The 25,082-nt window shown below is 43.0% G+C and overlaps 1 protein-coding gene across 1 annotated transcript in view; it reads right to left on the bottom strand.

Moving 5' to 3' along the window:
* LOC124620187 (cilia- and flagella-associated protein 45-like) overlaps nt 1–25,082 on the bottom strand; it is a 219,547-nt gene that overhangs the window by 162,608 nt on the left and 31,857 nt on the right. Inside the window, exons 2-4 of the mRNA XM_047146857.1 lie at nt 10,943–11,149; nt 10,547–10,687; nt 2,041–2,201 (exon numbers count right to left, since the gene is read on the bottom strand). Of these exons, the coding sequence (XP_047002813.1) occupies nt 2,041–2,201; nt 10,547–10,687; nt 10,943–11,149 (509 nt within the window). The remainder of the gene's footprint in view (nt 1–2,040; nt 2,202–10,546; nt 10,688–10,942; nt 11,150–25,082) is intronic.

Below are 25,082 nucleotides of genomic sequence, written 5' to 3'. Positions count from 1 at the left end.
GCCCAGAGTCCCGACGTGAATCCAACGATACACCGGTCTACCGGTTGCTGAGTAAGTACGTCGATTCGCTCGAGACCGTAGCATCCAACAGCACTACTTCTCTGGTTTCGAATCTTGAGGAAGAACATGCTGCCATTCCTCCACAGATACTCAGACACGTCACTGAATGCGTCCCCAGGAGAGCCCAAGCCGTCACTAAGGCAAAGGGTGTCTCACCCGATATTAAGGGGAGGTTTACTATCTTTTGGTACAAAAAATCGATTTTTTAAATTGCATTTTTGGATCCATAAAAGTGTTCAGAATCCACCCCTGAAACGGTTTTCAGAATACGGAACGGAAATGTTTGTTATTCGCGGTTGAGCAAAAAAATGCACCTGCTTGAAATCGGCCTTTTCCACGCACCAGTTTTTTTCGGCAATTTCGACTTTGTAGCCGCGAAAAATTATTCTATGTGCTTGCTCAAGGATCAAGTGATCAAGTGATCAAGGAGCTTACGACGTACTACAGCTTGTCAATCCGATGGAATTCCAATTCGGTGGAACAGATGAAGAAGGCAATTTGGGCAACGTATTTCCACAAGTGTTCGACGGATGACCACCCACAACACCAAAATTGTCCGGCTGAGGAAACTAGTTGGTGCAAGTGGCGCATTGCAGAGGCTACCGGACATCTGGACGAATATCACCACGACCAGCCGCTCTCCAAAGAAGTTCAAAAAGTAATACATCCGATCTACGAAGCCCTTTCGGAGGACGATTTATTGTACCGGTGCTTGGGAGGAAACACACAAAATTCAAATGAAAGTTTGAACGCGTGTGTTTGGAAGTTAGCCTCCAAGCATTTGCATTCTGGTGCGAAGACTGTGGAGACTGCGACTTTCCTGGTAGTGAGCAGCTTCAATGAAGGGTATTCAGCAGTTCTGAAGACCATGACAACGATGGACGTCGCCCTGGGGCTCCATTCGACGCAGTTCGCCAAACATTCGGACGACCACCGGATTCAAGCGGCCGAAAACCGCTTGTTACCGGCCGTAGGAGCGGCTCAAATGTTCAAATGTGTGTGAAATCCTATGGGATTTCACTGCTAAGGTCATCAGTCCCTAAGCTTACACATTACGTAACCTAAATTATCCTACGGACAAACACACACAACCATGCCCGAGGGAGAACTCGAACCTCCGCCGGGACCAGCCGCACGGTCCAAGACTGCAGCGCCCGAGACCGCTCGGCTAATCCCGCGCGGCTACGAGCGGCTCTGAAGCCGCGCAGGATGGCCCAGATCGAACAGAACGCCCTCTAGAGGAAGAGGAAGGACTAATTTATGGTCCCGGAATAGCAGATTGACCGTAAGTTGCATAATATTTCATTTATATACAGTCAAAACTTCAAACGCGTTTTTCTCGAAATGACTTTTTTTTTATCGCGCTGAATGGTAACTTCAAATCTACTGAACCGATTGGCATAATTCTTTGTTTCCAGTGAAGCTAACTAAATTGTCTAGGAGTTGTACCACTGTTATTCCGATCCATCAACTATAAATATTTTTACTTGGCCGACGAAGTCGAAAAATCGATGAAAAAACCCTATTTTGTTTCAAATGGCCACCATTTTGTTTCCAATGATACAAATAACTTAAGCGAGGTACAATTCCTAAAGAATCTTATATAATTCGCCAACGCCAACTCAATTTTGATTTTAGACGAGCCGGCTGACCTGTGACATACCGCACGTGGAGGTCTACATCGAAATTTTGTTTCGTTCCGACGGCACTTCCGCCTTTGCTCTCCGACATTTCCGGTCGAAAAAATTCCAGTTTGTAGAAGAAATATCAATAAACAGTTTGACCAAATTTGACGTTGATAACTATAACACATCCGAGAAAAAAAATTCTCAAAGAACATGCTTTTTTCGGGAGAAAGATAGTAAACCTTCCCTTAAAGTCACCTAATTTGTGCCTGAATACTTTTGATCGGATAGTATACTTCCCGGTGGAGGTGGATAGCTGTGTGTGGTAGTGGGCACGGCGAGGACTGTTACTCACCTGCGGATGATGTTGCTCTGCACCTGTGCGTCGCGGAGCGCGTGGCAGCGGGTGCTCAGGATGAGCCGGTTGGCCTTCTGGACCTCGGTCTCGCTCTCCTGGCGCAGCTCGAACGCGTGTTTCAGCAGCGTAGTCGCTCTCTTGCGAGCATCTCTCTCCAGCTGGAATACGGAGAGGCACCGTGTCATCGAGAGGAACTCGCCTCTGCAAAGATTCGACGTCATCTCCATCTTGTCTAGTTTTCGTATGCATAAGATGAAGAATATTTCCTGTATTACATTGCCAGATTTACCCGCCAGGGTAGCCGAGAGCGCTAACGCGCTGCTTCCTGGACTCGAGTAGGCGCGCCCGCCCCGGATCGCTCCGCCCGGCGAATTAACGACGACGGCCGGTGTGCCAGCCAGCCTGGATGTGGTTTTTAGGCGGTTTTCCACATCCTCCTAGGTGAATACCGGGCTGGTCCCTACGTCCCGCCTCAGTTACACGACTCGCAGACATTTGAAAGATATTCCCACAATTTCACGATTTACACTAGACGCAGACAGCTGGGGTACACTACTTCCATCCCGGGGGGTAGGGGGTGGTGGCAAGAAGGGCATCTGGCCACCCCTTAAAATTAACCATGCCAATTCCGTTCATAACCATGCCGACCCTGCACACGATGCGGGATAAAGGCTGTAGCAAAAGGAAGACAAAGAAAGAATTATCATATTTAGTCTCCAAATTACTATACAGTGCATTTCGAAGGACACATCGTACCAAGGGAAAAATTTCTGTTTGTATACCAGTTTACGTGCCTTAATCTCTCTTATCTTTTTCTTATGATCAGTATGTCAGATATATGAGGTGGCCGCACAATTTATCCATCATTCACAGCCTGGAATAAAAAGTGAAATTCCCAGACATAGTCGGATGTCAGTGTAACTTCGTACACGTACATACCATCAGCGGCTATGTAAATGATTAGCGCTGCAATTCTCTGTGGCGGTTAGAACGCCCACTGAAGTCCGTTAATGTTGTTCATTTTTAGTGCTGTTACGAGTTCAGGTAAGGTACATAAGAGTCGTGAACAGCATCAGATGTTGAGTGATCACTGCGGACGGCACAGAGATGCCACATACTCGTATGAGACAGCGTTATTAGCACCTGGCACAGTTTGAAACTGGCCTCATTGTGGATCTCCCTTTGGTCAGTTGTTCGAGCCGCACAATATCGAGATTTGTGGGGCATTCGTATGTGACAGGGGTTCACTGTTGGACCGCATGGGAACCAGAGGACAGACTTACTCGTCAACGGGCTTCCGGTCGAACACGTGTGACCACGACTAGGGAGGAATATTGTATTGTGCGCCAAGCAAATCGTAATCGCTTCACATCTGCACCTGTCCCCAGGAACAAGTAATAGATTCCCTGTAACTTTCTTTGTCATCCTGCACTATTGATCGGAGATTAGCAGTAAATTGACTCGGGAATTACTGTCTCAAACATGGGCTGTCGTTTACACTACAATACAAACTGCTGTGTTTGGAGTTGGATGGTTGATTTAGGGGAGGGGACGAAACAGCGAGGTCATCGGTCCCATCGGATTAGGGAAGGATGGAGAAGGAGGTCAGCCGTGCCCTTTCAAAGGAACCATCCTGGAATTTGCTGAAGCGACCTAGGGAAATCACAAAAAACCTAAATCAGGATGGTCGGATATGGGTTTGAACCGTCGTCCTCCCGAATGCGAGTCCAGTGTGCTAACCACCGCCCCACTTCGCCCAATTGTGTTTGGAGTGGTTCCGCGACCGGGAAGCATTCACAGTTGATGAATGTCGGCGCATTGTGCACAGCGATGAACTGCAGTTCTGCTCTACCCCAGATGACCACGTCGGTCAGTATGGCAGCGATCTGGGAAGAAGTCCCATTCTTACGATCTTTTGGGAGAGGCACGGTGTTGTTGCTCATGGTATGTTGGTGCTGGAAGTCATCGTGTACGACTTCAGGACACTACTGGTAATGACTGAGGGAACTCTGTCGGCACAACATAGTTTTCCGCGGTCTCATGTGGTACCTCTCATGCGATAATATCGTGGTGGCGTTTTTCACGTGACACATGTTTCTATGAACTGTCTGCATGATGCTGAGATTCTACCATGACTACCAAAATCCCCGGATCTGTGCCCCCTTGCCAGTAACCAGGACATCAAGAACTAGTTACAACAGTTGCAGGACAGTTCGTCTCAGGGGAGGATGCAACACCTTTCTAACCGAACCAGTGAATGCACTGAGGCCAGATGGGGCGTGACGTCATATCGATATGTGGTCTCGTACTATCAAGTTCTTTGTAAATATGACTAGGCTTCGTAATCATTGAAATAACACCACATACAATCACTACCCCTGAAGTTAGCATACTATGGCCTACATAGAAGTTCGAATGGTAATTAAAGGCCTATTAATCATCACTGTCTGAGTTGAAATTTATCCACGTAAAAAATAAAGTGTTTACTGTGGCACAATCGTCGTGAGCCCAACTTTTACATCTAAAGCAAGGACCCATTCTTGGTTTCCTGTTGATTTGGTCGTATTGTTTCAAGCGGTAAATACAAGGCCAATTCCATCCTCTTCACAAAAATGGTTCAAATGGCTCTGAGCACTATGCGACTTAACTTCTGAGGTCATCAGTCGCATAGAACTTAAAACTAATTAAACCTAACTAACCTAAGGACATCACACATATCCATGCCCGAGGCAGGATTCAAACCTGCGGCCGTAGCGGTCGCTCGGCTCGAGAATGTAGCGCCGAGAACCGCACGGCCACTCCGGCCGGCTCCTCTTCACAAGTTTACTATTAGTTGTAAGAGAAAGGAAGAAGAACTAGATCGGACATTCATTGAGATGGGATTCCTTTTAACAGACGCTTTAGAAGAACTAGTTTATGACAAGAGATAGAGAGGAAGGAGAAGATACAAGATGATAGACGACACAAAGGAAAGAAGAGATTACACTACATAAAGAGGATAAGAGAAGACAGGAGAACATAGAGAGCTACCATGTGAAAACCTGCCACCCTAATGACGACACCACAAGCAGGCCTTTCCACATTTTCCTTGGTCTTGCTTTTAGCAGTTTCTTGACCTTATTAGTCCTTGCTCACGTTGAATTAATTCTTTCTGCTTGATATTCGTTAAGTCCAAACAGTTTTTTAGCAATTTATTCTAATGTGCCTTAATATTTTTAGACTGCGTTTCCAACCGCTGTTGTCTTAAATCTTCCTTGACTGGGGTATCAATTAAGATGTCAATACAAAATAGTGCGTAAAGCGCCCCAACAGAAATGCGTAAATGTGCCCCATCGCCACGTCTGAACTAGTTTCTACACTACAGTAATAATTTTCAGGCTTTCAGGTTATACCAAAAATATGCCTTATAAAGTAGAATAATCACTGTAAACCAACACATATTTATCTGTTCTCAACTCTAAAAGGTATGCACCCAACGAGCTTCGATATCTAGGTAACAAAATTTACCCACCTTCTTCGTGCTAAGACTTCCACTCAACTGGTCCCGTGAAGTCTGTGAGGGCCCTCTGAAGATGCAATACTAATATTTCAAAGCCGGTGGCGCTCTATCAAGGATGATTCCCGAGAAAAGTGCTCTCCGTAAACGTGCCCCGTATGTAAACGTGCACCCGTCACCCCTACTGTGTTCTAAAATTCGACCATCCTGTCACATATTTTCGAAGACATTCCGTGTGATCGTATATTGCTACGCAGTCGACGATGTAGTACAACCCAGGATGCCTTTCGGAAAATAGGTAGACGAAAATCTACCTGTAACTTGCATCTCCTGCTTGAGAGATATTGTGTATGAAAATACACACAACAGTCTTTTTTTTTCATGAATCCTTTCTGATTCTTTCACAGGAACTTATTTTCCTTGTGTACAGCATCAGAGATAGAAACATAGCTTAAGTGCTTCAGCGTACCCCATTGTTACAATAAAATGTGAAGCGACAATGTGAAATGCCAGATTACTAATTGTTGAGAGAACTCCTAGAGAGGTATAACCTTCGTTGACGAAAGAAGCACCTTGCAAGCTTATCATCGGCACATTCTTGTGTGCTGCTTATATGTTTGGAAATCTGTTTATAGATGACTGCAGATACTGAACATTTTCAGGAAAGAGCTGCGCGATTCATTTCAGAGTTATGACTAGCATGAGAGAAGCTTTATAGCATTTGTAGGTTTAGGAAAAGTTGCTGACAATGTTGACTCGATACGATCTTTGAAACCCTGAAAGTATGAAGGATAAAATACAAGGTGCGAAAGGTTATCTATAACTTGAGACTGCAGTCATAAGTGTCGAAGGACATGAAAGGGAAGTTGGATCTGAATCATAAGTGTCGGTGGACGTGAAAGGGAAGCTGTATTTAAGAAATGAGTGAGACTGGGTTATAGCCAATCCTCCATGTTATTTTGTCTGTACATTGAGCGAGCTAAGGACAGACCAAAAAGAAATTTGAAAAGAAAGTCGATGTTCAGAATGAAGAAAAAACTTTAAGACTTGCTGATGACATTGTAATTCTATCAGAGACCGCACATCACTTGGAAGGACAGGTGATCGGAATGAATAGTGCCTTGAAATATAAGGTAAACATAAAAAAGTAAAAGAAGAGTAATGGAATGTAGTTGAATTAATCAGGCGATGCTGAGGGAATTAGAGTAGAAAAAGAGACACTAGATTGTAGAAAAATAACTGACGATGTCCCAAGTAGAGAAGACGTAACATACAGAGTGGTAACAATGAAAGAAGCATTTCTGAAGGAAAGAAATTTCCTAATATCAAATAAAAATTTAAATAACACATCCTTCCTGAAGGTATTTCTCCGGAATGTAACCTTGAAAGAAATGAAACGTGGACGTAAAACATTTCAGATAAGAAAAGAGTAAAAGCTTTTGAAATGTGATGTTTCGGGAGGATGCTGAAAACTAAATGCGTAGAGCGTGTAACTAATGAGAAGCTACTTAACCAAATTGGGAAAGAATATATTTATGGCACAACTTGACTAATACAAGGGGTGAGTTGATAGAAAACTTACTGATGCACCAGTGAATCATCAAATTCGTAATGGAGGGAAGCGCAGGTGGTAAAAATTGTAGAGGGAGTCCAAGGCTTGACTACAGTGAGTACGTGTAAATGAAAGAAGATTGCAGTAGATATGCGGGATGAGGATGCTTGAACAGGATAGACTAGTGTGGAGAACTGCATCAAACCAGTCTTCAGACTGAAGACCCCAAGAACAACAACGACAACGACGACAACAACTCCTGTCATGTGTCGTATAGCACACAGAGAACTAGTGTTAACGCGCGTAAAACCCTAGTTCGCGTGACCATCTGAGACCATATAAGTCCCACGTTTATCCCCCTCGTACGAATATGTTACATCAAGCTGATCTTACCTTCCACACGGAGAGCATTCATCCAATCACTACTAGCATCATCAAGAACCACCTTCGTCTTAGGAACAGAGAAATGTCTTTCCATTGTTTCCAATAAGTTCTTTGCGGTCACAAAGGTTACCTAAGTTATGCTAGTTAGTCATCATTTAATTTGGCTATGTGGTGACAATTTATACGGAGGAATTATGAGATATAGGTTCAAAATTTGCCCTACAATCGTGGAAAAATAAAAACTCACATGGAAGCATTCATACATCTCCCCAACAGTGTCGATCGACCCTAAATAATAGATGAAACTATTATCGGCTGGAAGCAATGTGTGCGTTCTTGGACCCGATTACAGAGATACTATATGAAACTGCGATGACAGCTACGGTTCTGTGACTTCAATCATCAGACTTATTTGTCGTAGGCTGTATGTCTATGGAGTCATCAATAGTTGCACAAATGTGAATATCAGAATAGTTAATTAAACAAGCTACTAGTATCATTCTAACTATGCGAATACTCTTAATCCACAGAGTCCCGTCATCAGTGTGTTACAGTCAGTGTCTTTTAGTTACATACTATTCATATGTACACTCATTTCTTAGCTGTAGAATTCTTTCCTAGGGAACAAACGCAAAAAAAGTGTAGAGACTTTCCAAACCACAGGAAAGGTCAACAAGAATAATAACTAAAAATAGCAGTCAGCCTCATTGTATAGATCTGTTCAAAGCAATAAGGATTTTGAATACACTGTGTGAGAACATTTGCCAGTTGTACACATTGAAAATAATTACTTCACAAACGGCTTGATAATGGAACAAAATCTAGTCTGAAATTACATTTACCAAAAAAGAATTAACACAAAGAACAAGAGAGCCTTTGTTATGAAGGAACAAAATCGTGGAGTAAATTGTTTAAGGAGATAAAAGAGGTTACTGAAACAGATTTATTTAAAGAGGCTGTTAAATGTCCCTCTTAAGTAATACATTCTGTACAATGAAGGATTAGTTAGGTTAAACAGAATAAGTGTTTGGTTAAAAAATGTAGCACAATTAAGTTATAATAATAAAACTTCTCCATCATTTCATAACACGCTTTCACACTATACTATTATAGAGGAAGGTATTATAATAATCTTTTTTCTTCTCTTGGAAACCTGACACTAAAGCTCCGTATAGTACTAACATCTTATCCTCTTTCTGAGCCAAATATCTCACTCCTTTGGAGGTATGCTGACTCATTTACTTAGGCGAGCAAATGGGAATTTCCGGTACACAAAATGAAATTCAAGCATCTTCACCGTGACCCTGATGTCAGCTGATAGTGTGTGTAGAATTATATTATGAAATAATGTGTTTATGTAGGCTGTGTGCGGTGATCGGTATTGAGAACACTGTAGTATTAGCTGTCTACATTAGTAAATAAATTCTTGGTAATACAGTTTTATATACGAGGGTAATCCCAAAAGTAAGGTCTCCCATTTTTTTTATAAGTACAGAACTCTGTTTGTGTGGCAGTTGGTCACACTGTTATGAAGAGGCTTCACGCGCTGTGTGCAAACATGCGCACGCCGCTCTGAGGCGCTCAGTCTTGGCTTGACAGCCGTTGAGAATGGATCTCCTGTTGGACGTTACCGCCAAGTGCAAATTGCGCTCAGTTATTCGGTTTTTGAACGCATAGGGCACTGCGCCGATTGAAATCCATCACCAATTGACGGAAGTGTATGGTGAGTCTTGCATGGATGTCAAAAATGTTCGTAAGTGGTGTAGAGAGTTTGCAGCTGGTCGGACCGAAATTCACGACGAACAAAGGAGCGGGAGACCGTCAATTTCTGAAGAGACAGTGTTGAAGATTGAGCAAAGTATGCGTGAAGATCGGCGCATCACCCTGGATGATCTCTGCACGTTGGTTTCGGAGGTTTTCCGAAGCACCGCTCACAGAATTTTAACGGAAACATTGAACTACCGGAAGGTGCGCGCAATATGGGTGCCACGCATGCTGACTGAGGACCACATGCGGCAACGAGTTGATGCTTCCCGCGTATTCTGCACCGCCTTGCAGCCGAACAGGACAACTTTCTGGACTCAATTGTCACGGGTGACGAAACCTGGGCACACCACATTCCACCTGAGACCAAGCAACAATTACGCCAGTGACGGCATCCTTCTTCGCCAAAGCCGCGGAAATTCAAACAAACATAGTCTGCCGTTAAAGTCATGACAACCGTATTTTGGGAACAGAAAAAGGTATTTTTCGTCGACTTTATGCCCACTGGGACCACAATTAACGCTGACAGGTACTGTGAGACTCTGACAAAAATCAAGCGGGCAATTCAGAACCGGAGGAGAGGAATGTTGAGCAAGGGCGATCACATTCTCCATGACAACGCTCGCCCACACATCGCTCGGCAAACCGTTGCTCTCCTGCTACAATTTCAGTGGAACATAATCACCCACCCACCCTATAGTCCTGACTTGGCGCCCATTGACTATCACCTGTTCCCTAGGTTAAAAGAACATTTGGCCGGAAATTGATTCAGCTCCGACGATGAGGTGAAAGAAGAGTTTCATAACCTTCTGAACAGCATGGTGGCGAGCTGGTATGACATGGGCATACAAAAAGTGCCACAGCGTCTACAAAAAATGCATCGACAGAAACGGTGATTGTGTTGAAGAACAGCTAAATGTTCAAGCTGTAAACTGATGTAAACCATTGTAGAAATAAACAGGTCTATGTACTTATAAAAAAATAGGAGACCTTACTTTTGGGATTACCCTCGTACAAGGAATAAGCCGTCTGAAGTTGCGCTGTTTCAAACAGACTGGATTTGTATTTGGGAGGATGGAGACTTCAATTTGCATCGGACTATCCTGATTTCGGTTTTTCGTGGTTTCCCTAAATTATTTCAGGCCAGCACCGGGATGGCTTCTACTAGACCACTGCCTAGTGCCTATTCCAGGTTTGTGAAATCAAGTTCTAAATTTGCATACGTATACATACACATATACATGAACTATGCTTTTTGTTGTTCTTAAACGACATGTCGAGTGCTCTTACAAACTCAGCAGACTCACATCGTTGAGCCTGCGGTCCTGCTGGCGCTGCTGCTCCCACTCCTTCATCTGGTCCTTCCTGGCCTGGCTCTCGCTCAGCAGTTTCTCCTTCATCCGTTCCTTCTCGTCCAACAGTGCCTTCCTCTCCTCGAGCGTCAGCACCTACAACCGTATACATGATAAAGTTTTGCACTGTGAACAGTTTTATTTAATAATTTCTCCGAAATTTACCTATCTGTGTCTTACCAGACACGAATTGTCTTGCTTTCTTTGCCGCGAAGGAAATTTATTATCGCTGTTAAGAGTTATTCTGTAGACTTATAATAAACCAGTGTCTTTTGTCCTACGAAAACCTTGTGTCATTCCTCAATAACGAAACAATACATGTATTCCTGTCTGTGCAGATGGCAGACATACCTTGGCCTGAGCCCGCAGCCTCTGGAAGTCGCCAGCATGCATCAGCGGCGCCTCGGGAGAGCTCTTGGCCCTGGGCACGGTGATCTCACGGACGTAGTCTGGAGTCACGATGCGCATCTTCTCCAGCTTCAGAACTCCGGGCTGTGGGATGTCTAGCTGTTCCGCCTGAGCGCCGCCTTCGTTCTCCTTCTGCCCACCTTCCTCTTTCTTTGGACAAACGTCATCTTCCACAGTAACGCCCATCGTACCTGCCAACAAGAGATCGTTCTGCTGTGTTTTGCCGGCCGAAGTGGCCGTGCGGTTAAAGGCGCTGCAGTCTGGAACCGCAAGACCGCAACGGTTGCAGGTTCGAATCCTGCCTCGGGCATGGATGTTTGTGATGTCCCTAGGTTAGCTAGGTTTAACTAGTTCTAAGTTCTAGGGGACTAATGACCTCAGCAGTTGAGTCCCATAGTGCTCAGAGCCATTTTTTTTGCTGTGTTTTCGCCTACCTACATGTGTAGCTCTTCTGCTTCGTTGGGCTTGGTTAATTAGTCTGTGACTAAGTACACTACTGGCCATTAAAATTGCTACACCACGAAGATAATGTGCTACAGACGCGAAATTTAACCGACAGGAAGAAGATGCTGTGATATGCAAGTGCTTAACTTTTCATAGCATTCACACAAGGTTGGCGCCGGTGGCGACACCTACAACGTGCTGACATGAGGAAAGTTTCCAACCGATTTCTCATACACAAACAGCAGTTGACCGGCGTTGCCTGGTGAAACGTTGTTGTGATGCCTCGTGTAAGGAGGAGAAATGCGTAACATCACGTTTCCGACTTTGATAAAGGTCGGATTGTGGCCTATAGCGATTGCGGTTTATCGTATCGCGACATTGCTGCTCGCGTTGGTCGAGATCCAATGACTGTTAGCAGAATATGGAATCGGTGGGCTCAGGAGGGTAATACGGAACGCCGTGCTGGATCCCAACGGCCTCGTATCACTACCAGTCGAGATGACAGGCATCTTATCCGCATGGCTGTAACGGATCCTGCAGCCACGTCTCGATCCCTGAGTCACCAGATGGGAACGTTTGCAAGACAACAACCATCTGCACGAACAGTTCGACGACGTTTGCAGCAGCATGGACTATCAGCTCGGAGACCATGGCTGCGGTTACCCTTGACGCTGCATCACAGACAGGAGCGCCTGCGATGGTGTACTCAACCACGAACCTGGGTGCACGAATGGCAAAACGTCGTTTTTCGGATGAATCCAGGTTCTGTTTACAGCATCACGATGGTCGCATCTGTGTTTTGCGACAGCACTATGAACGCACATTGGAAGCGTGTATTCGTCATCGCCATACTGGCATATCACCCGGCTGATGGTATGGAGTGCCATTGGTTACACGTCTCGGTCACCTCGCATTGACGGCACTTTGAACAGTGGACGTTACATTTCAGATGTGGTCCAACCCGTGGCTCTACCCTTCATTCGATCCCTGTGAAACCCTACATTTCAGCAGGATGATGCACGAAAGCAGATGTACAGAAAGCAGATGGCAGTTATAAGAGTCGAGGGACATGAAAGGGAAGCAGTGGTTGGGAAGGGAGTGAGACGGGGTTGTAGCCTCTCCCCGATGCTATTCAATCTGTATATTGGGCAAGCAGTAAAGGAAACAAAAGAAAAGTTCGGAGTAGGCATTAAAATCCATGGAGAAGAAATAAAAACTTTGAGGTTCGCCGATGACATTGTAATTCTACCAGAGACAACAAAGGTCTTGGAAGAGCAGTTGAACGGAATGGACAGTGCCTTGAAAGGAGGGTATAAGATGAACATCAACAAAAGCAAAACGAGGGTAATGGAATGTAGTCGAATTAAGTCGGGTGATGCTGAGGGAATTAGATTAGGAAATGAGACACTTAAAGTATTAAAGGAGTTTTGCTATTTGGGGAGCAAAATTACTGATGATTGTCGAAGTAGAGAGGATATAAAATGTAGACTGGCAATGGCAAAGAAAGCATTTCTGAAGAAGAGACATTTGTTGACATCGAGTATTGATTTAAGCGTCAGGAAGTCGTTTCTGAAAGTATTTGTATGGAGTGTGGCCATGTATGGAAGAGAAACATGGACGATAAATAGTTTAGACAAGAAGAAAATAGAAGCTTTCGAAATGACGTGCTACAGAAGAATGCTGAAGATTAGATGGGTAGATCACATAACTAATGAGGAGGTATTGAATAGAATTGGGGAGAAGAGGAGTTTGTGGCACAACTTGACTAGTAGAAGGGATCGGTTGGTAGGACATGTTCTGAGGCATCGAGGGATCACCAATTTAATACTGGAGGGCAGCGTGGAGGGTAAAAATCGTAGAGGGAGACCAAGAGATGAATACACTATGCAGATTCAGAAGGATGTAGGCTGCTGTAGGAACTATGAGATGAAGAAGTTTGCACAGGATAGAGTAGCTGTCTCAGGACTGAAGACCACAGCAACAACAATGCACGACTGCATGTTGCAGGTCTTGTACGGGCCTTTTTGGGTACAGAAAATGTTCGACTGCACAGTCTCCAGGTCTGGTAAATGGTGGCCGAGCAACTGGCTCATTACAATACGCCAGTCACTACTCTTGATGAACTGTGGTATCGTGTTGAAGCTGCATGGGCAGCTGTACCTGTACACGCCATCCAAGCTCTGACTCAATGCCCAGGCGTATCAAGGCCGTTGTTAAGGCCAGAGGTGGTTGTTCTGGCTACTGATTTATCAAACTGATTTATCAGGATCTATGCACCCAAATTGCGTGAAAATGTAATCACATGTCAGTTCTAGTATGATATATTTGTCCAATGAGTACCCGTTTATCATCTGCATATTTTCTTGGTGTAGCAATTTCAATGGCCAGTAGTGTACTTCTAGCGGAACGTCATGGTTAATTTGTACTGTACTAAATTCAAGAAATCGTTTGTATAGTGCAAACACACTGAAACCGGATAGCTCTTAGTGTGGAAAGAGCGCTGAACCTTGATGATAGCGTACCGAAGAACACATTAAATTATCTGGTCGATGTTTCAATCTAGTGACCAGTTTTAGAATCGCATGAAGGAATGGACACTAGAGATTGCTATAAGCTGTTTCTGGCATTTTGTATTGTTTTTGTTGTGAGGTATGAGGTTGCGTTGTGTGCAGCGTTTGTAACTATTTTTAGTTTCACACATTTGAGTGCTGCATGAAATATTAAAGCTGCTTGGAAGGTACTGTTAACTCTTCAGTTGCACAATTTTTTGGTGAGTAATATTCCATATAGTTTTAAAACTAGCTATACAGGTTGTAAATTTTAAGTTGACAAACCAGAATAACTCGAAAAATAAGCTTCACACGAAAAATATGTTGCATCCAAAGTTGATTATTTTCGAGGGGATAATCTACTAGTGCTAAAATTAACCCGCCACCCCAGCCCCCTGGGGGTGGGGCGGGAGGCAACTTTAAGATTTCAAATGGGAACCCCCATTTTTTATTGCAGAATTAGATTCTACATAAAAAACTGCGTACATTTTGTCTTAAAAATTTGTTTTGATTCTTGGTACTTGGCGCTGCAATTCAAGAAAATTCACGTTTTCATTTTTGCGTCGAAAATCGTTAGGGATAAATAAACAATACTTATTTACTTCGAAAATTTTGATTCGCTACAACGAGAACTTTACCTCTCTCCCCATAGGGTGGGGTTTGAGAGAGAGGATTAAGAGTTTTACAAATGTTGAGCCAAATACTGTATTAATTTTTTCCGCAGATTCGCGTAAGTTTTGTTTGTTTCGTGGTCATGAGGTCACACAAATTTTAATTATCAAACAAATCATCTGACTAGCTAACTAACCAACCAAACTTCCTGCTTTTTATTTATCCGTAACCATTTTCCACGCAAAAATGAGAACATGGATTTGCAAGAGTTACAGCGCCAACTACCAAGAATCTAAACAAATGTTTAAGACAAAAGTACGTAGTTTTTATGTAGAATCTGATTCTGCAATAAAAAAATGGGGGTTCACATTTGAAATTTTAAAGTTGCGTCCCGCCCCACCTCCAGGAGGCTGGGGTGGTGGGCTAATTTTAGCACCAGCAGATGTCCCCCTCGAAAATAATCAACTTCGAATTCTACACATTTGTTCGTGTGAAGTTTATTTTTCGAGTCATTCTGGTTTGTCAGCTTATAATTTACACCCTGTATAACGCTTGACACTAGTATGAAAAGTGTTGATTGCTGCCGGCCGCGGTGGTCTCGCGGTTCTAGGCGCGCAGTCCGGAACCGCGCGACTGCTACGGTCGCAGGTTCGAATCCTGCCTCGGGCATGGATGTGTGTGATGTCCTTCGGTTGGTTAGGTTTAAGTAGTTCTAAGTTCTAGGGGACTGATGACCACAGATGTTAAGTTCCATAGTGCTCAGAGCCATTTGATCCATTTTTTTTTTTTTTTTTGTTGATTGCTACCAACCATGTAGCGGAGATGCTGAGTTGCAAATAGGCACAGCAAAAAGACTAATAAACACGCTAGCTTTCGGCCAGAAGGCCTTCTTCTGAAATAGACAACATACACAAACACATTCAGCAAACATAGCTCGCACTGCATGATCATCTCTGGCTGCCGAGGTCGGTCTGGTCTGGTCATAGACGGTGATCATTCAGTGCGAGAGCGTTCTAAGGCGCTGCAGTCATGGACTGTGCGGCTGGTCCCGGCGGAGGTTCGAATCCTCCCTCAGGCATGGGTGTGCGTGTTTGTCCTTAGGACAATTTAGGTTAAGTAATGTGTAAGCTTAGGGACTGATGACCTTAGCAGTTAAGTCCCATAAGATTTTACACACATTTGAACATTTGAACATGCAGTGCGAGCTGCGTTTGCTTGAATGTGTTTGTGTATGTTTTCTATTTCGGAAGAAGGCCTTATGGCCGAAAGCTAGCGTGTTTATTAGATTTTTGCTGTGCCTGTCTGTGACTCAGAATCTCCGCTATGTGGTGAGTAGCAATATGTCCTTTTCATAACATTGCCATTATTCTGCCTTGGATTTTCCATTATATAACGCATGGATCGTTAAGCCGTATTTCCTCCGTGATGCACTATCTTGTACATTGAAACGGAATGGATCTTCCGTCAGAGAATATATGATATTAGAAAATGAACTGAGTTTCTTTAATGGTTTAACAAATTTATCTGTCTTGAAAATGAAAATGTATATCACTTTTCAATACCTTTTATTTTAAAATGTCTTTACCTTATAGCTGGTTTCTGATAATACTCCTAATTAATTTGCTTTCACTTACTGATAACTGGTATATTGTAGAGTAATACACTGAAGCGCCAAAGGAACTGCTATAGGCATGCTTATTCAAATACAGAGATATGTAAACAGACAGATGGTTCAAATGGCTCTGAGCACTATGCGACTTAACTTCTAAGGTCATCAGTCGCCTAGAACTTAGAACTAATTAAACCTAACTAACCTAAGGACATCACACACATCCATGCCCGAGGCAGGATTCGAACCTGCGACCGTTGCGGTCGCTCGGCTCCAGACTGTAGCGCCCAGAACCGCACGGCCACTCGGGCCGGTTAAACAGACAGAATTCGACGCTGCGGTCGGCTGCACCTATATGACAACAAGTGTCTGACGCAGTTGTTAGATCGGTTACTGCTGCTGTAGTGGCAGGTTATCAAGATTTAAATGAATTTGAACGTGGTGTTATAGTCGGCGCGCGAGCATTGGGACACAGCATCTCCGAGGTAGCAATGAAGTCGGAATTTTCCCTTACGACGATTTCACGAGTATACCGTGAATATCAGGAATCCGGTAAAACATCAAATCTCCGACATCGCTGCTGTCGGAAAAATATTCTGCATAACGGGAGCAACGACGAGTGAAGAGACACGTTCAACGTGAACAGAAGTGCAACCCTTCCGCAAATTGCTGGGCCAACAGCAAGTCTCAGCGTGCGAACCATTCAACGAAACATCATCGATATGGGCTTTAGTAGCCGTAGGCCCACTCGTGTGCCATTGATCCCTGTACGACACAACGCTTTACGCCTCGCCTGGGCCCGTCAACACCGACATTGGACTGTTGACTGGAAACGTGTTGCCTGGTCGGACGAATCTCGTTTCAAATTGTATCGAACGGATGAACATCTACGGGTATGGAGACAACCTCATGACTCCATGGAACCTGCATGTCAGCAGGGGACTGTTCAAGCTGGCGGAGGCTCTGTGTCGTCCGGTGTGGCCGAGCGGTTCTAGGCGCTTCAGTCTGGAACCGCGCGACCGCTACGGTCGCAGGTTCGAATCCTGACTCTTGGATGGATGTGTGTGATGTCCTTAGGTTAGTTAGGTTTAAGTATTTCTAAGTTCTAGGGGACTGATGACCTCAGATGTTAAGTCCCATAGTGCACAGCGCCATTTGAACCTTTTTTTTATGAGGCTCTGTAATGGTGTGAGGCCGGCCGGAGTGGCCGAGCGGTTCTAGGTGCTACAGTCTGGAACCACGCGACCGCTACGGTCGCAGGTTCGAATCCTGCCTCGGGCATGGATGTGTGTGATGTCCTTAGATTAGTTAGGTTTAAGTAGTTCTAAGTTCTAGGGGACTGATGACCTCAGAAGTTTAGTCCCATAGTGCTCAGAGCCATTTGAACCATTTTTTTAATGGTGTGAGGCGTGTGCAGTTGGAGTGATACGGGACCCCTCATGCGTCTAGATACGACTCTGACAGGTGACACGTATGTAAGCATCCTGTATGATCACCTGAATCCATTCATGTCCATTGTGCATTCCGACGGACTTGGGCCAGTCCAGCAGGAGAATGCGACACCCCACACGTCCAGAATAGTTACAGAGTGACTCCAGGAACACTCTTCGAAGTGGCCAGCAAACTCCACAGACATGAACATTATTGAGCATATCTGGGATGCCTTGCAACGTGCTGTTGAGAAGAGATCTCCACCCCCTTGCACTTTTACGGATTTATGGACAGCCCTGCAGGATTCACGGTGTCAGTTCCCTCCAGCACTATTTAAAACATTAGTCGAATCCATGCCACGTCGTGTTGTAGCATTTCTGGCTGCTCGCAGGGGACCTGCACGTTATTAGATAGCGGTATCAGTTTCTTTGGCTCTTCGGCGTAATGTAACCTATAGACTATTAAACGCAGAATTGATAGGCTTTTCTCGACTGCAGCACTTTTAAATTTCAGTAGAAGAGTTGTTCCTTGGTATGTGACCATCTTATGCCTTGGAACATCTTTCACATTTCTGGGGTATTTTTGCAAATCCGAAGAAGATTTCAGCATACAAAAACGGAATGGTGTCACTTAAAAACAAAATAAGAAAATATACTAAACTTCTGTTACAGAGCTGGCTGGAGACGAAAGTCTGAAAAGTGTTCCAGGTCGCCCCCCCCCCCCCCCCCCTACTTCTGTTCAAGGAGCAGAAAGTAGGCTCTTGGCTCTTGGATATTGGCTGAATTAAGGTTTGCTTCCATTCAGTAGCATATTTACAACTAACAACAGAGAGATTGAAGATGTCTGTGAGGACTGGAATCATACATAGTATCAGTAACATTCTACGTTGTAATCTGTGACAACAGCCGCCGCTGTTAATGTGGAAGAAACCGAGTGAAGAAATCGAAGCGCTTACCGATATGGGTGAACAAATAGCAGAAATGAAAATGCTGTTTCTGCGGGTCCCACCGAGTATAGTTTTATGTCTGGAGTTAGATGTCTGCGGCCAGGAGACGCAGCCACTGAAGACACTTGATATCTTAAATGATGAGTCAGTTTCCAGTGACACAATTTTATCAGGCTTGTTGTAAGTACATGATTGCTAGCTTCCATTCACGTGGAGTCATCACCCAGCAGTCTCCTACGATTGGGAACGCTGAGCAAAGACATTCAGAAAGGGAGTTTCCACTCTGACAAAGAAGAAGTAGCAACAGTTACGCTGCTACTAAAGGGCGATAAGGGAGATGAGCACACTTCAGATAGTTCTGTGATGCTGTAGGAAATCCGTCATGCAAAGATTTACCGTCTGTACTTACCTCAGCGGAAGGTAGATAAGCGAGATCCTAATCTATAAACTAACAGCTCTATTTGATAAGTGGAACTTCCAAATTATTCTGACCAAAATGGACGTTAGTGGTTATCATAAATGTACCTATTTAATAATGCTTAAATGAATACTACGTCAACAGTTTTCCCTCGTTCATAAATAAATGAAATTCTACACAGTTTAGGGAAAGCAAAGTATTTCTAGATATAATATGTAGTGAAGTGATACTACCGCGTGTTACTAGATGAGAAGGACCGACAAAAAACGGTTTTCAGTACAGCTTACAGGCAGTAAGAGAAAAAACGTATGCCCAGACTATTAAGGATGAGTTTGAAATGTGGTAAATGATTCATTTACTTACATGAAGTTGTCGTTTTAGGGCATTCGCTAGAGGAGCATAATGCCATGTTGAGAGAATCATTTGAAAAACTGAGGCTCCTTAATTTGAAATTACAAATTGATAAATGCGAGTTCTTGCACAATGAAATAACTTACTTGGGGTATGTGTTGTCTAGAGATGGCTTAATACCAGACACAAAGAAAGTTAATGTTGTGAAGACTACCCACAAAACAATTAAAGTCGTTTCTTAGGTTAATTGGATATTACCGGTGGTTCATAAATGGTTTCAGCAAGAGAGCTAGATTACTGCATGAACTACTAAAGAAAGGAGAAAAGTTGAACCATGTAACAACCATCCATTTCAGAAGTTAAAAGAGAAGATAACAAAACCACCCGCATTGCAGTAATCAGATTTCACAAAACAGTTCATTATAACCACTGATGCTTGCCTGGATGGACTAGGAGATGTGCAGAGCCAAGGCAATGTAGGAAATAACCTATCATATTCTTATACTCCCAGAACACTTAATAATGTGGAGCAAAATTTCAGGATGATAGAATTGGAATTGTTAGGTGTAGTCTGTTCTGTAAAGTATTTCAGATCATGTGCTTTCAGGAGATAGCACATGGCTAGCAAGCATGGCGGATATGTTGTCCTGACTGGAGCTTGAACAATTCGATTATGATACTGTGTACAAAAATAGAAAAGTTACGAAGTTGCTAATGCATTGTTGAGTGTAAGGCACATACAGGCCAAGTAAGAAGACAGTGAACACTCTGTCAGTTCTGAAGATAGATTCGCGGAACCAGAGATAAGTGACTCACTCTAGGTGGCGCCAGTCAGTAAGTGCACAAAGCAATGTGTAAAGAAATACAGAATGTGGTCTATTTGAAACGATATGTTGCAGAATATATCTGAAGGTACGAGAGCTGCCAAAATAGAAAAAAATGTCATGCAGAACAAAAAAATGCGTTGGAAATAACAGCAACTCCTGACCAAATTCTCAAGAGACGCAACATCGGCATCGTAGGGTTGTTGAATCAGACAGATATATCCTAATGCTAGAAGATACATTGACAAAATTCATTGTTGTGAATCTCAAAATAATTCGATTAAGCAATAAGTGGTAAATTTCTGGAACTTTTAACACTTTTCAGATTGTAAGGAGTAAGAAGCGAAAGAAAGAGTTCGATTAAACGAAAAGTAGTAAATTTCTGGAACTCGTAAAACTTTTCAAATATTTAGGAGTACGAAGCGAATTTAATTGGGAGAAACAGATAAAAATCAGTACTAAATACGACGAACGGAAAACGTAGATTTTTGTATTTTTTGGTCTATGGTCATTAGTCATGTCTCTGACGTGAAAGTCTGAATGGTATGAACAAACTTAGATTTGGAGGGTGAGTACTGGAAAAAAGGGTATGTGTGTAGGAATCCGTATACAGATCACTGTAGCACTGTGATAATATGCCATCTGTATGTCAGCTGTATTGGAAGCGATCTCAGAATCTCTTATTACTGAAGTTTATTCGTTCAGAGCGCATCAAAATACACAATCATAACTAGTTTCAGCGAAATTAAATCGCCATCTTCAGATCATGTGTGAAGAAAATTGTGTAGAATTTTTTTTTTTTTTTATTTTTTTTTCTACACGACCAATCCGTTTCGTCGACTGTTCACATTATTTGGACATAATTTATAGAGACGTTATTCCATAGTACTGCCTCTCGTCATCCAATAAGAGAATAGCAGTGTGAACAGTGCACAGTAGCCACACGTAAAATACATAAGACTTGTACAAAGTCCTTTTATTTTGTGGCCTTGGTGACATCTGATAGGAAACTTCACCTTTGGAATAAAACCAGTCTCGAAACTTCCAATACTGTAGTCATCAGTCTTCTGACTGGTTTGATGTGGCCCGCCACGAGTTCCTCTCCTGTGCCAACCTCTTCATCTCAGAGTAAAACTCTCAACCTACGTCCTTAATTATTTGCTGAATCTATCGCAATCTCTGTCTTCCTCCACAGTTTTTACTCTCTATAGCTCCCTCTAGTACCATGCAAGTTATACCATAATGTCTTAACAAATGTCATATCAATCTGTCTCTTCTTCATGATAGTGTTTCCCATATTTTTCTTTCGTCTCCGATTCTCCAGAGAACCTCCTCATTCCTTTTTTTACTTAATTTTCAGCATTCTTCTGTAACGCCACATCTCAAATGCTCCGATTCTCTTCTTATACTATTTTCCCACAGTCTATGTTTCACTGTCATATAATGCTGTGCTCCAAACGTACATTCTCAGAAATTTCTCCCTGAAATTAAGGCCTATGTTTGATACTAGTAGACTCTTTTTGGCCAGGAATGCCTTTTTTGCCAGTGCTAGTCCGCTTTTTATGTCCTCCTTGCTCCGTCGGTCACGGGTTATTTTATTGCTTAGGTATCAGAATGCATTAATTTCATCTACTTCGTAACCACCGTTTCTGCTACTTCTCATTACTTTCGTCTTTCTTCGACTTACTCACTGATGTCATTTCACTCTGAATTTTAATTCCTCTCTTGAAGCTTTCTTTTATTTCTGTCATTGCTTCTTCGATGTATAGATTGAACAGTAGGTGCGAAAATCTACATCCCTGTCTTACATGCTTTCTGATTCGAACACTAAGTTCTTGATCATCCACTCTAATTATTCTCTCTTGGTTCTTGTGCATATTGTATATTATCCCTCTTTCCTATAGCTTACCCCTATTTTTCTCAGAATTCCGATCATCTTGTACCACTTGACATTGTCGAACACTTTTTCAAGGTCGACAGATCCTACGAACTTCTCTTCATTTTTACTTAGTCTTACTTTTATTATCAGCCACAACGTCACAATTGCCACTCTGGTGCCTTTACGTTTCCTAAAGCCAAACTGATAGTCATATAGCACATCTTCGGTTTTCTTTGCTATTCTTCTATTTATTATTCTTGTCAGCAACTTGGTTGCATGTGATGTCCTGCTGATTGTGTGACAATTCTCGCACTTGTCGACTCTTGCAATCTTCGGAATTGTGTGGATGATGTTTTCCTAAAATGTGATATATCGCCAGACTCATACGTTCCACTTACCAACACTACCCCCAATTATTTTAGGAATTCTGATCGAATGTTATCTATCCCTTGTCCGCCCCGGTAGCTGAGTGGTCAGTGCGACAGAATGTCAGTCCTAAAGGCCAAGGTTCGATTCCCGGCTGGGTAGGAGATTTTCTCCACTCAGGAACTGGGTGATGTGTTGTCCTAATCATCACCATCCCCATCGACGCGCAAGTCGCCGAAGTAGCGTCAATTCGAAAGACTTGCACCCAGCGAACGGTCTACCCGACGGGAGGCCCTAGTCACACGACATTTCATTTCATCTATCCCTTCTGCCTTATCCGATCTTTCAAAGCTCTTTTAAATTCAGATTCTAACAGTGGAATCGCTATCTCTTTTACATCGACTCCTGTTTCTTCTTCTATCACATCATCAGACAAATCTTCTCTCTCACAGAGACCTTAAATGCACTCTTTCCACCTATCCGCCCTCTCCTCTGCATTCAACGGAATTCCCATTGCACTCTTAATGGCAGCGCAACTGCTTTTTAATATCATCGAAGGTTGTTTTGAATCTTCTAAAGTCTCAGTCAGTCCTCCCAACGATAATTTGTTTTTACGTTTCTTCACATTTTTCCTACAGCCATTTCGCCTTAGCTTCCCTGCACTTCCTATTTATTTCATTTCTCATTGACTTGTACTTCTGCATTTCTGAATTTCCTTGAACATTTTTATACTTTCTTTTTTCATCGATCAACTGAAGTATTTCTCCTATTATCCATGGTTTCTTCACAGTTACCGTCTTAGTACATATGTTTCTCTTTCCACCTTTTGTGATTGCCGGTTTTGGAGATGTCCATTCCTCTTCATGAACTACCTGGTGAGCTGTTCTTTATCGCATTATCTGAAGCCTCAGAGAACTTCAAGGGCATCTCTTCATTCCTTAGTACTTTCGTGTCCCACTTGTTAGCTCATTGATTCTTTCTGACTATTCTCCTAAACTGCAGCTTACTCTTCATCACTACTAAACTGTGATCTGAGTCTATATCTGCTCCTGGGTGCGCCATACAATCCAGTATCTGATTTCGGAATCTCTGCATGTCCACCTGACCATGATGCAATCTAACTGAAATCTTCCTATGTCTACCGGCCTTTTCCAAGTATACCTCCTCCTCTTGTGTTTCTTGAACAAAGTATTCGCTATTACTAACTAAAATTTACTGAAGAATTCAATTAGTCTTTCTCCTCTCTCATTCCTACTACCAAGCCCATATTGTCCCATAACCCTTTCTTTTATACATTCCCCTACAACCGAATTCCAGTCCCCCATGATTACTAGATTTCATCTCCCTTTACGTACTGAATTACCCATTCCATACCCTCGTATGCTTTCTCGTATGCTATCTCTTCATCTTCAGCTTGCAAAGGCGGCATGTATATCTGAACTATCGTTGTCAGTGTTGGTTTGCTGTTAATTCTGGTGAGAACAATTCTATCACTGAACTGTTCGCAATAACTCATTCTCTTCCCTAACTTCCTGTTCATAACTAAACCTGCTTCCGTTATACCAATTCTTGCTGCTGTTGATGTTATCATATATTCATCCGACCAGAAATTTTTGTCTTCTTTCCATTTCACTTCGCTGACGTGCACTATATCTATACTGAGCCTTGGCATTCCTCTTTCAGAATTTATAGCGTCCATACCACTTTCAGACTTCTGACATTTCACACCCCTCCTCGTAGAACGTTATCCTTTCGCTGGTTATTCAATCTTTCTCTCATTGTCACCTCCCCGTTGGTGGCCTCTACCCAGAGATCCTAATGAGAGACTATTCCGTAATCTTTTGTTAAAGGAGAGATTTTCATGACACTTTTAAAATCACAGGCCGCATAGCGTCTGAATACACGTTATGTGTCCTTAATGGAGTGGTTTCCATTGCCACATGTTCTGTGGGTACACGCTATGTGTGTTCAATGGAGTGATGGAGTAGTTTCCATTGTCTTCTGCATCCTGATGACGTTGATTATTGCTGATTCCTCCGTTTGTAGTGTTAGTTTCCCCACCGGAAGGACAAAACAGTGCCCTGAACCTTTGTTCACTCCACCGCCCTCCTTGACAAGACCGTTTGCGGAATGAGGCTGACTTCTTATGCTAGAAGTCTTCGGCCGCCATTGCTGACGATTTCTATTCAACATTTAAGCGGGGACAGGATTCAAAATCGGGACGAAGGGCGTTTTGATTACCATTTAAGGAAGCTACCTCAAGACCATGCGTTCCTAAGAAGCCATGGTAGCCAATATCGAACGGATTCAGAAAGATGCCACCGCTGGGATCGTAATAGGTCGGTGTATTCCATGAAAGTAAAAGGTTTATGCAGAAAAGATGCTCAGAAAATTTAAACAAGAATAGTTGAAAGAAAGGCGACATTGTTCTCATGCTACACCGTTGCATAAATTTAGAGTATTTGTTTTCAAGAAAGACTGCTGGCTCATAAGTATGCATATTGAACCATGTAAGAGGTTATTTTATCTTGCTCAAAATGCAAATGAAAAATATAGAAAATCATTAATGTGGATGCGAAGTAACATCCACCATGCCCTGTATATATTTAGCTGTAAAACCTGGAAACTAAATTGAGAGTAAGTATCCTTATAAC

The sequence above is a fragment of the Schistocerca americana genome, chromosome 6 (assembly GCF_021461395.2).
Source record: "Schistocerca americana isolate TAMUIC-IGC-003095 chromosome 6, iqSchAmer2.1, whole genome shotgun sequence".
Taxonomy (NCBI): Eukaryota; Metazoa; Arthropoda; class Insecta; order Orthoptera; family Acrididae; genus Schistocerca; species Schistocerca americana.
Note: the sequence above shows the minus strand (reverse complement) of the source record. Positions and strands in the feature narration are given on the sequence as shown.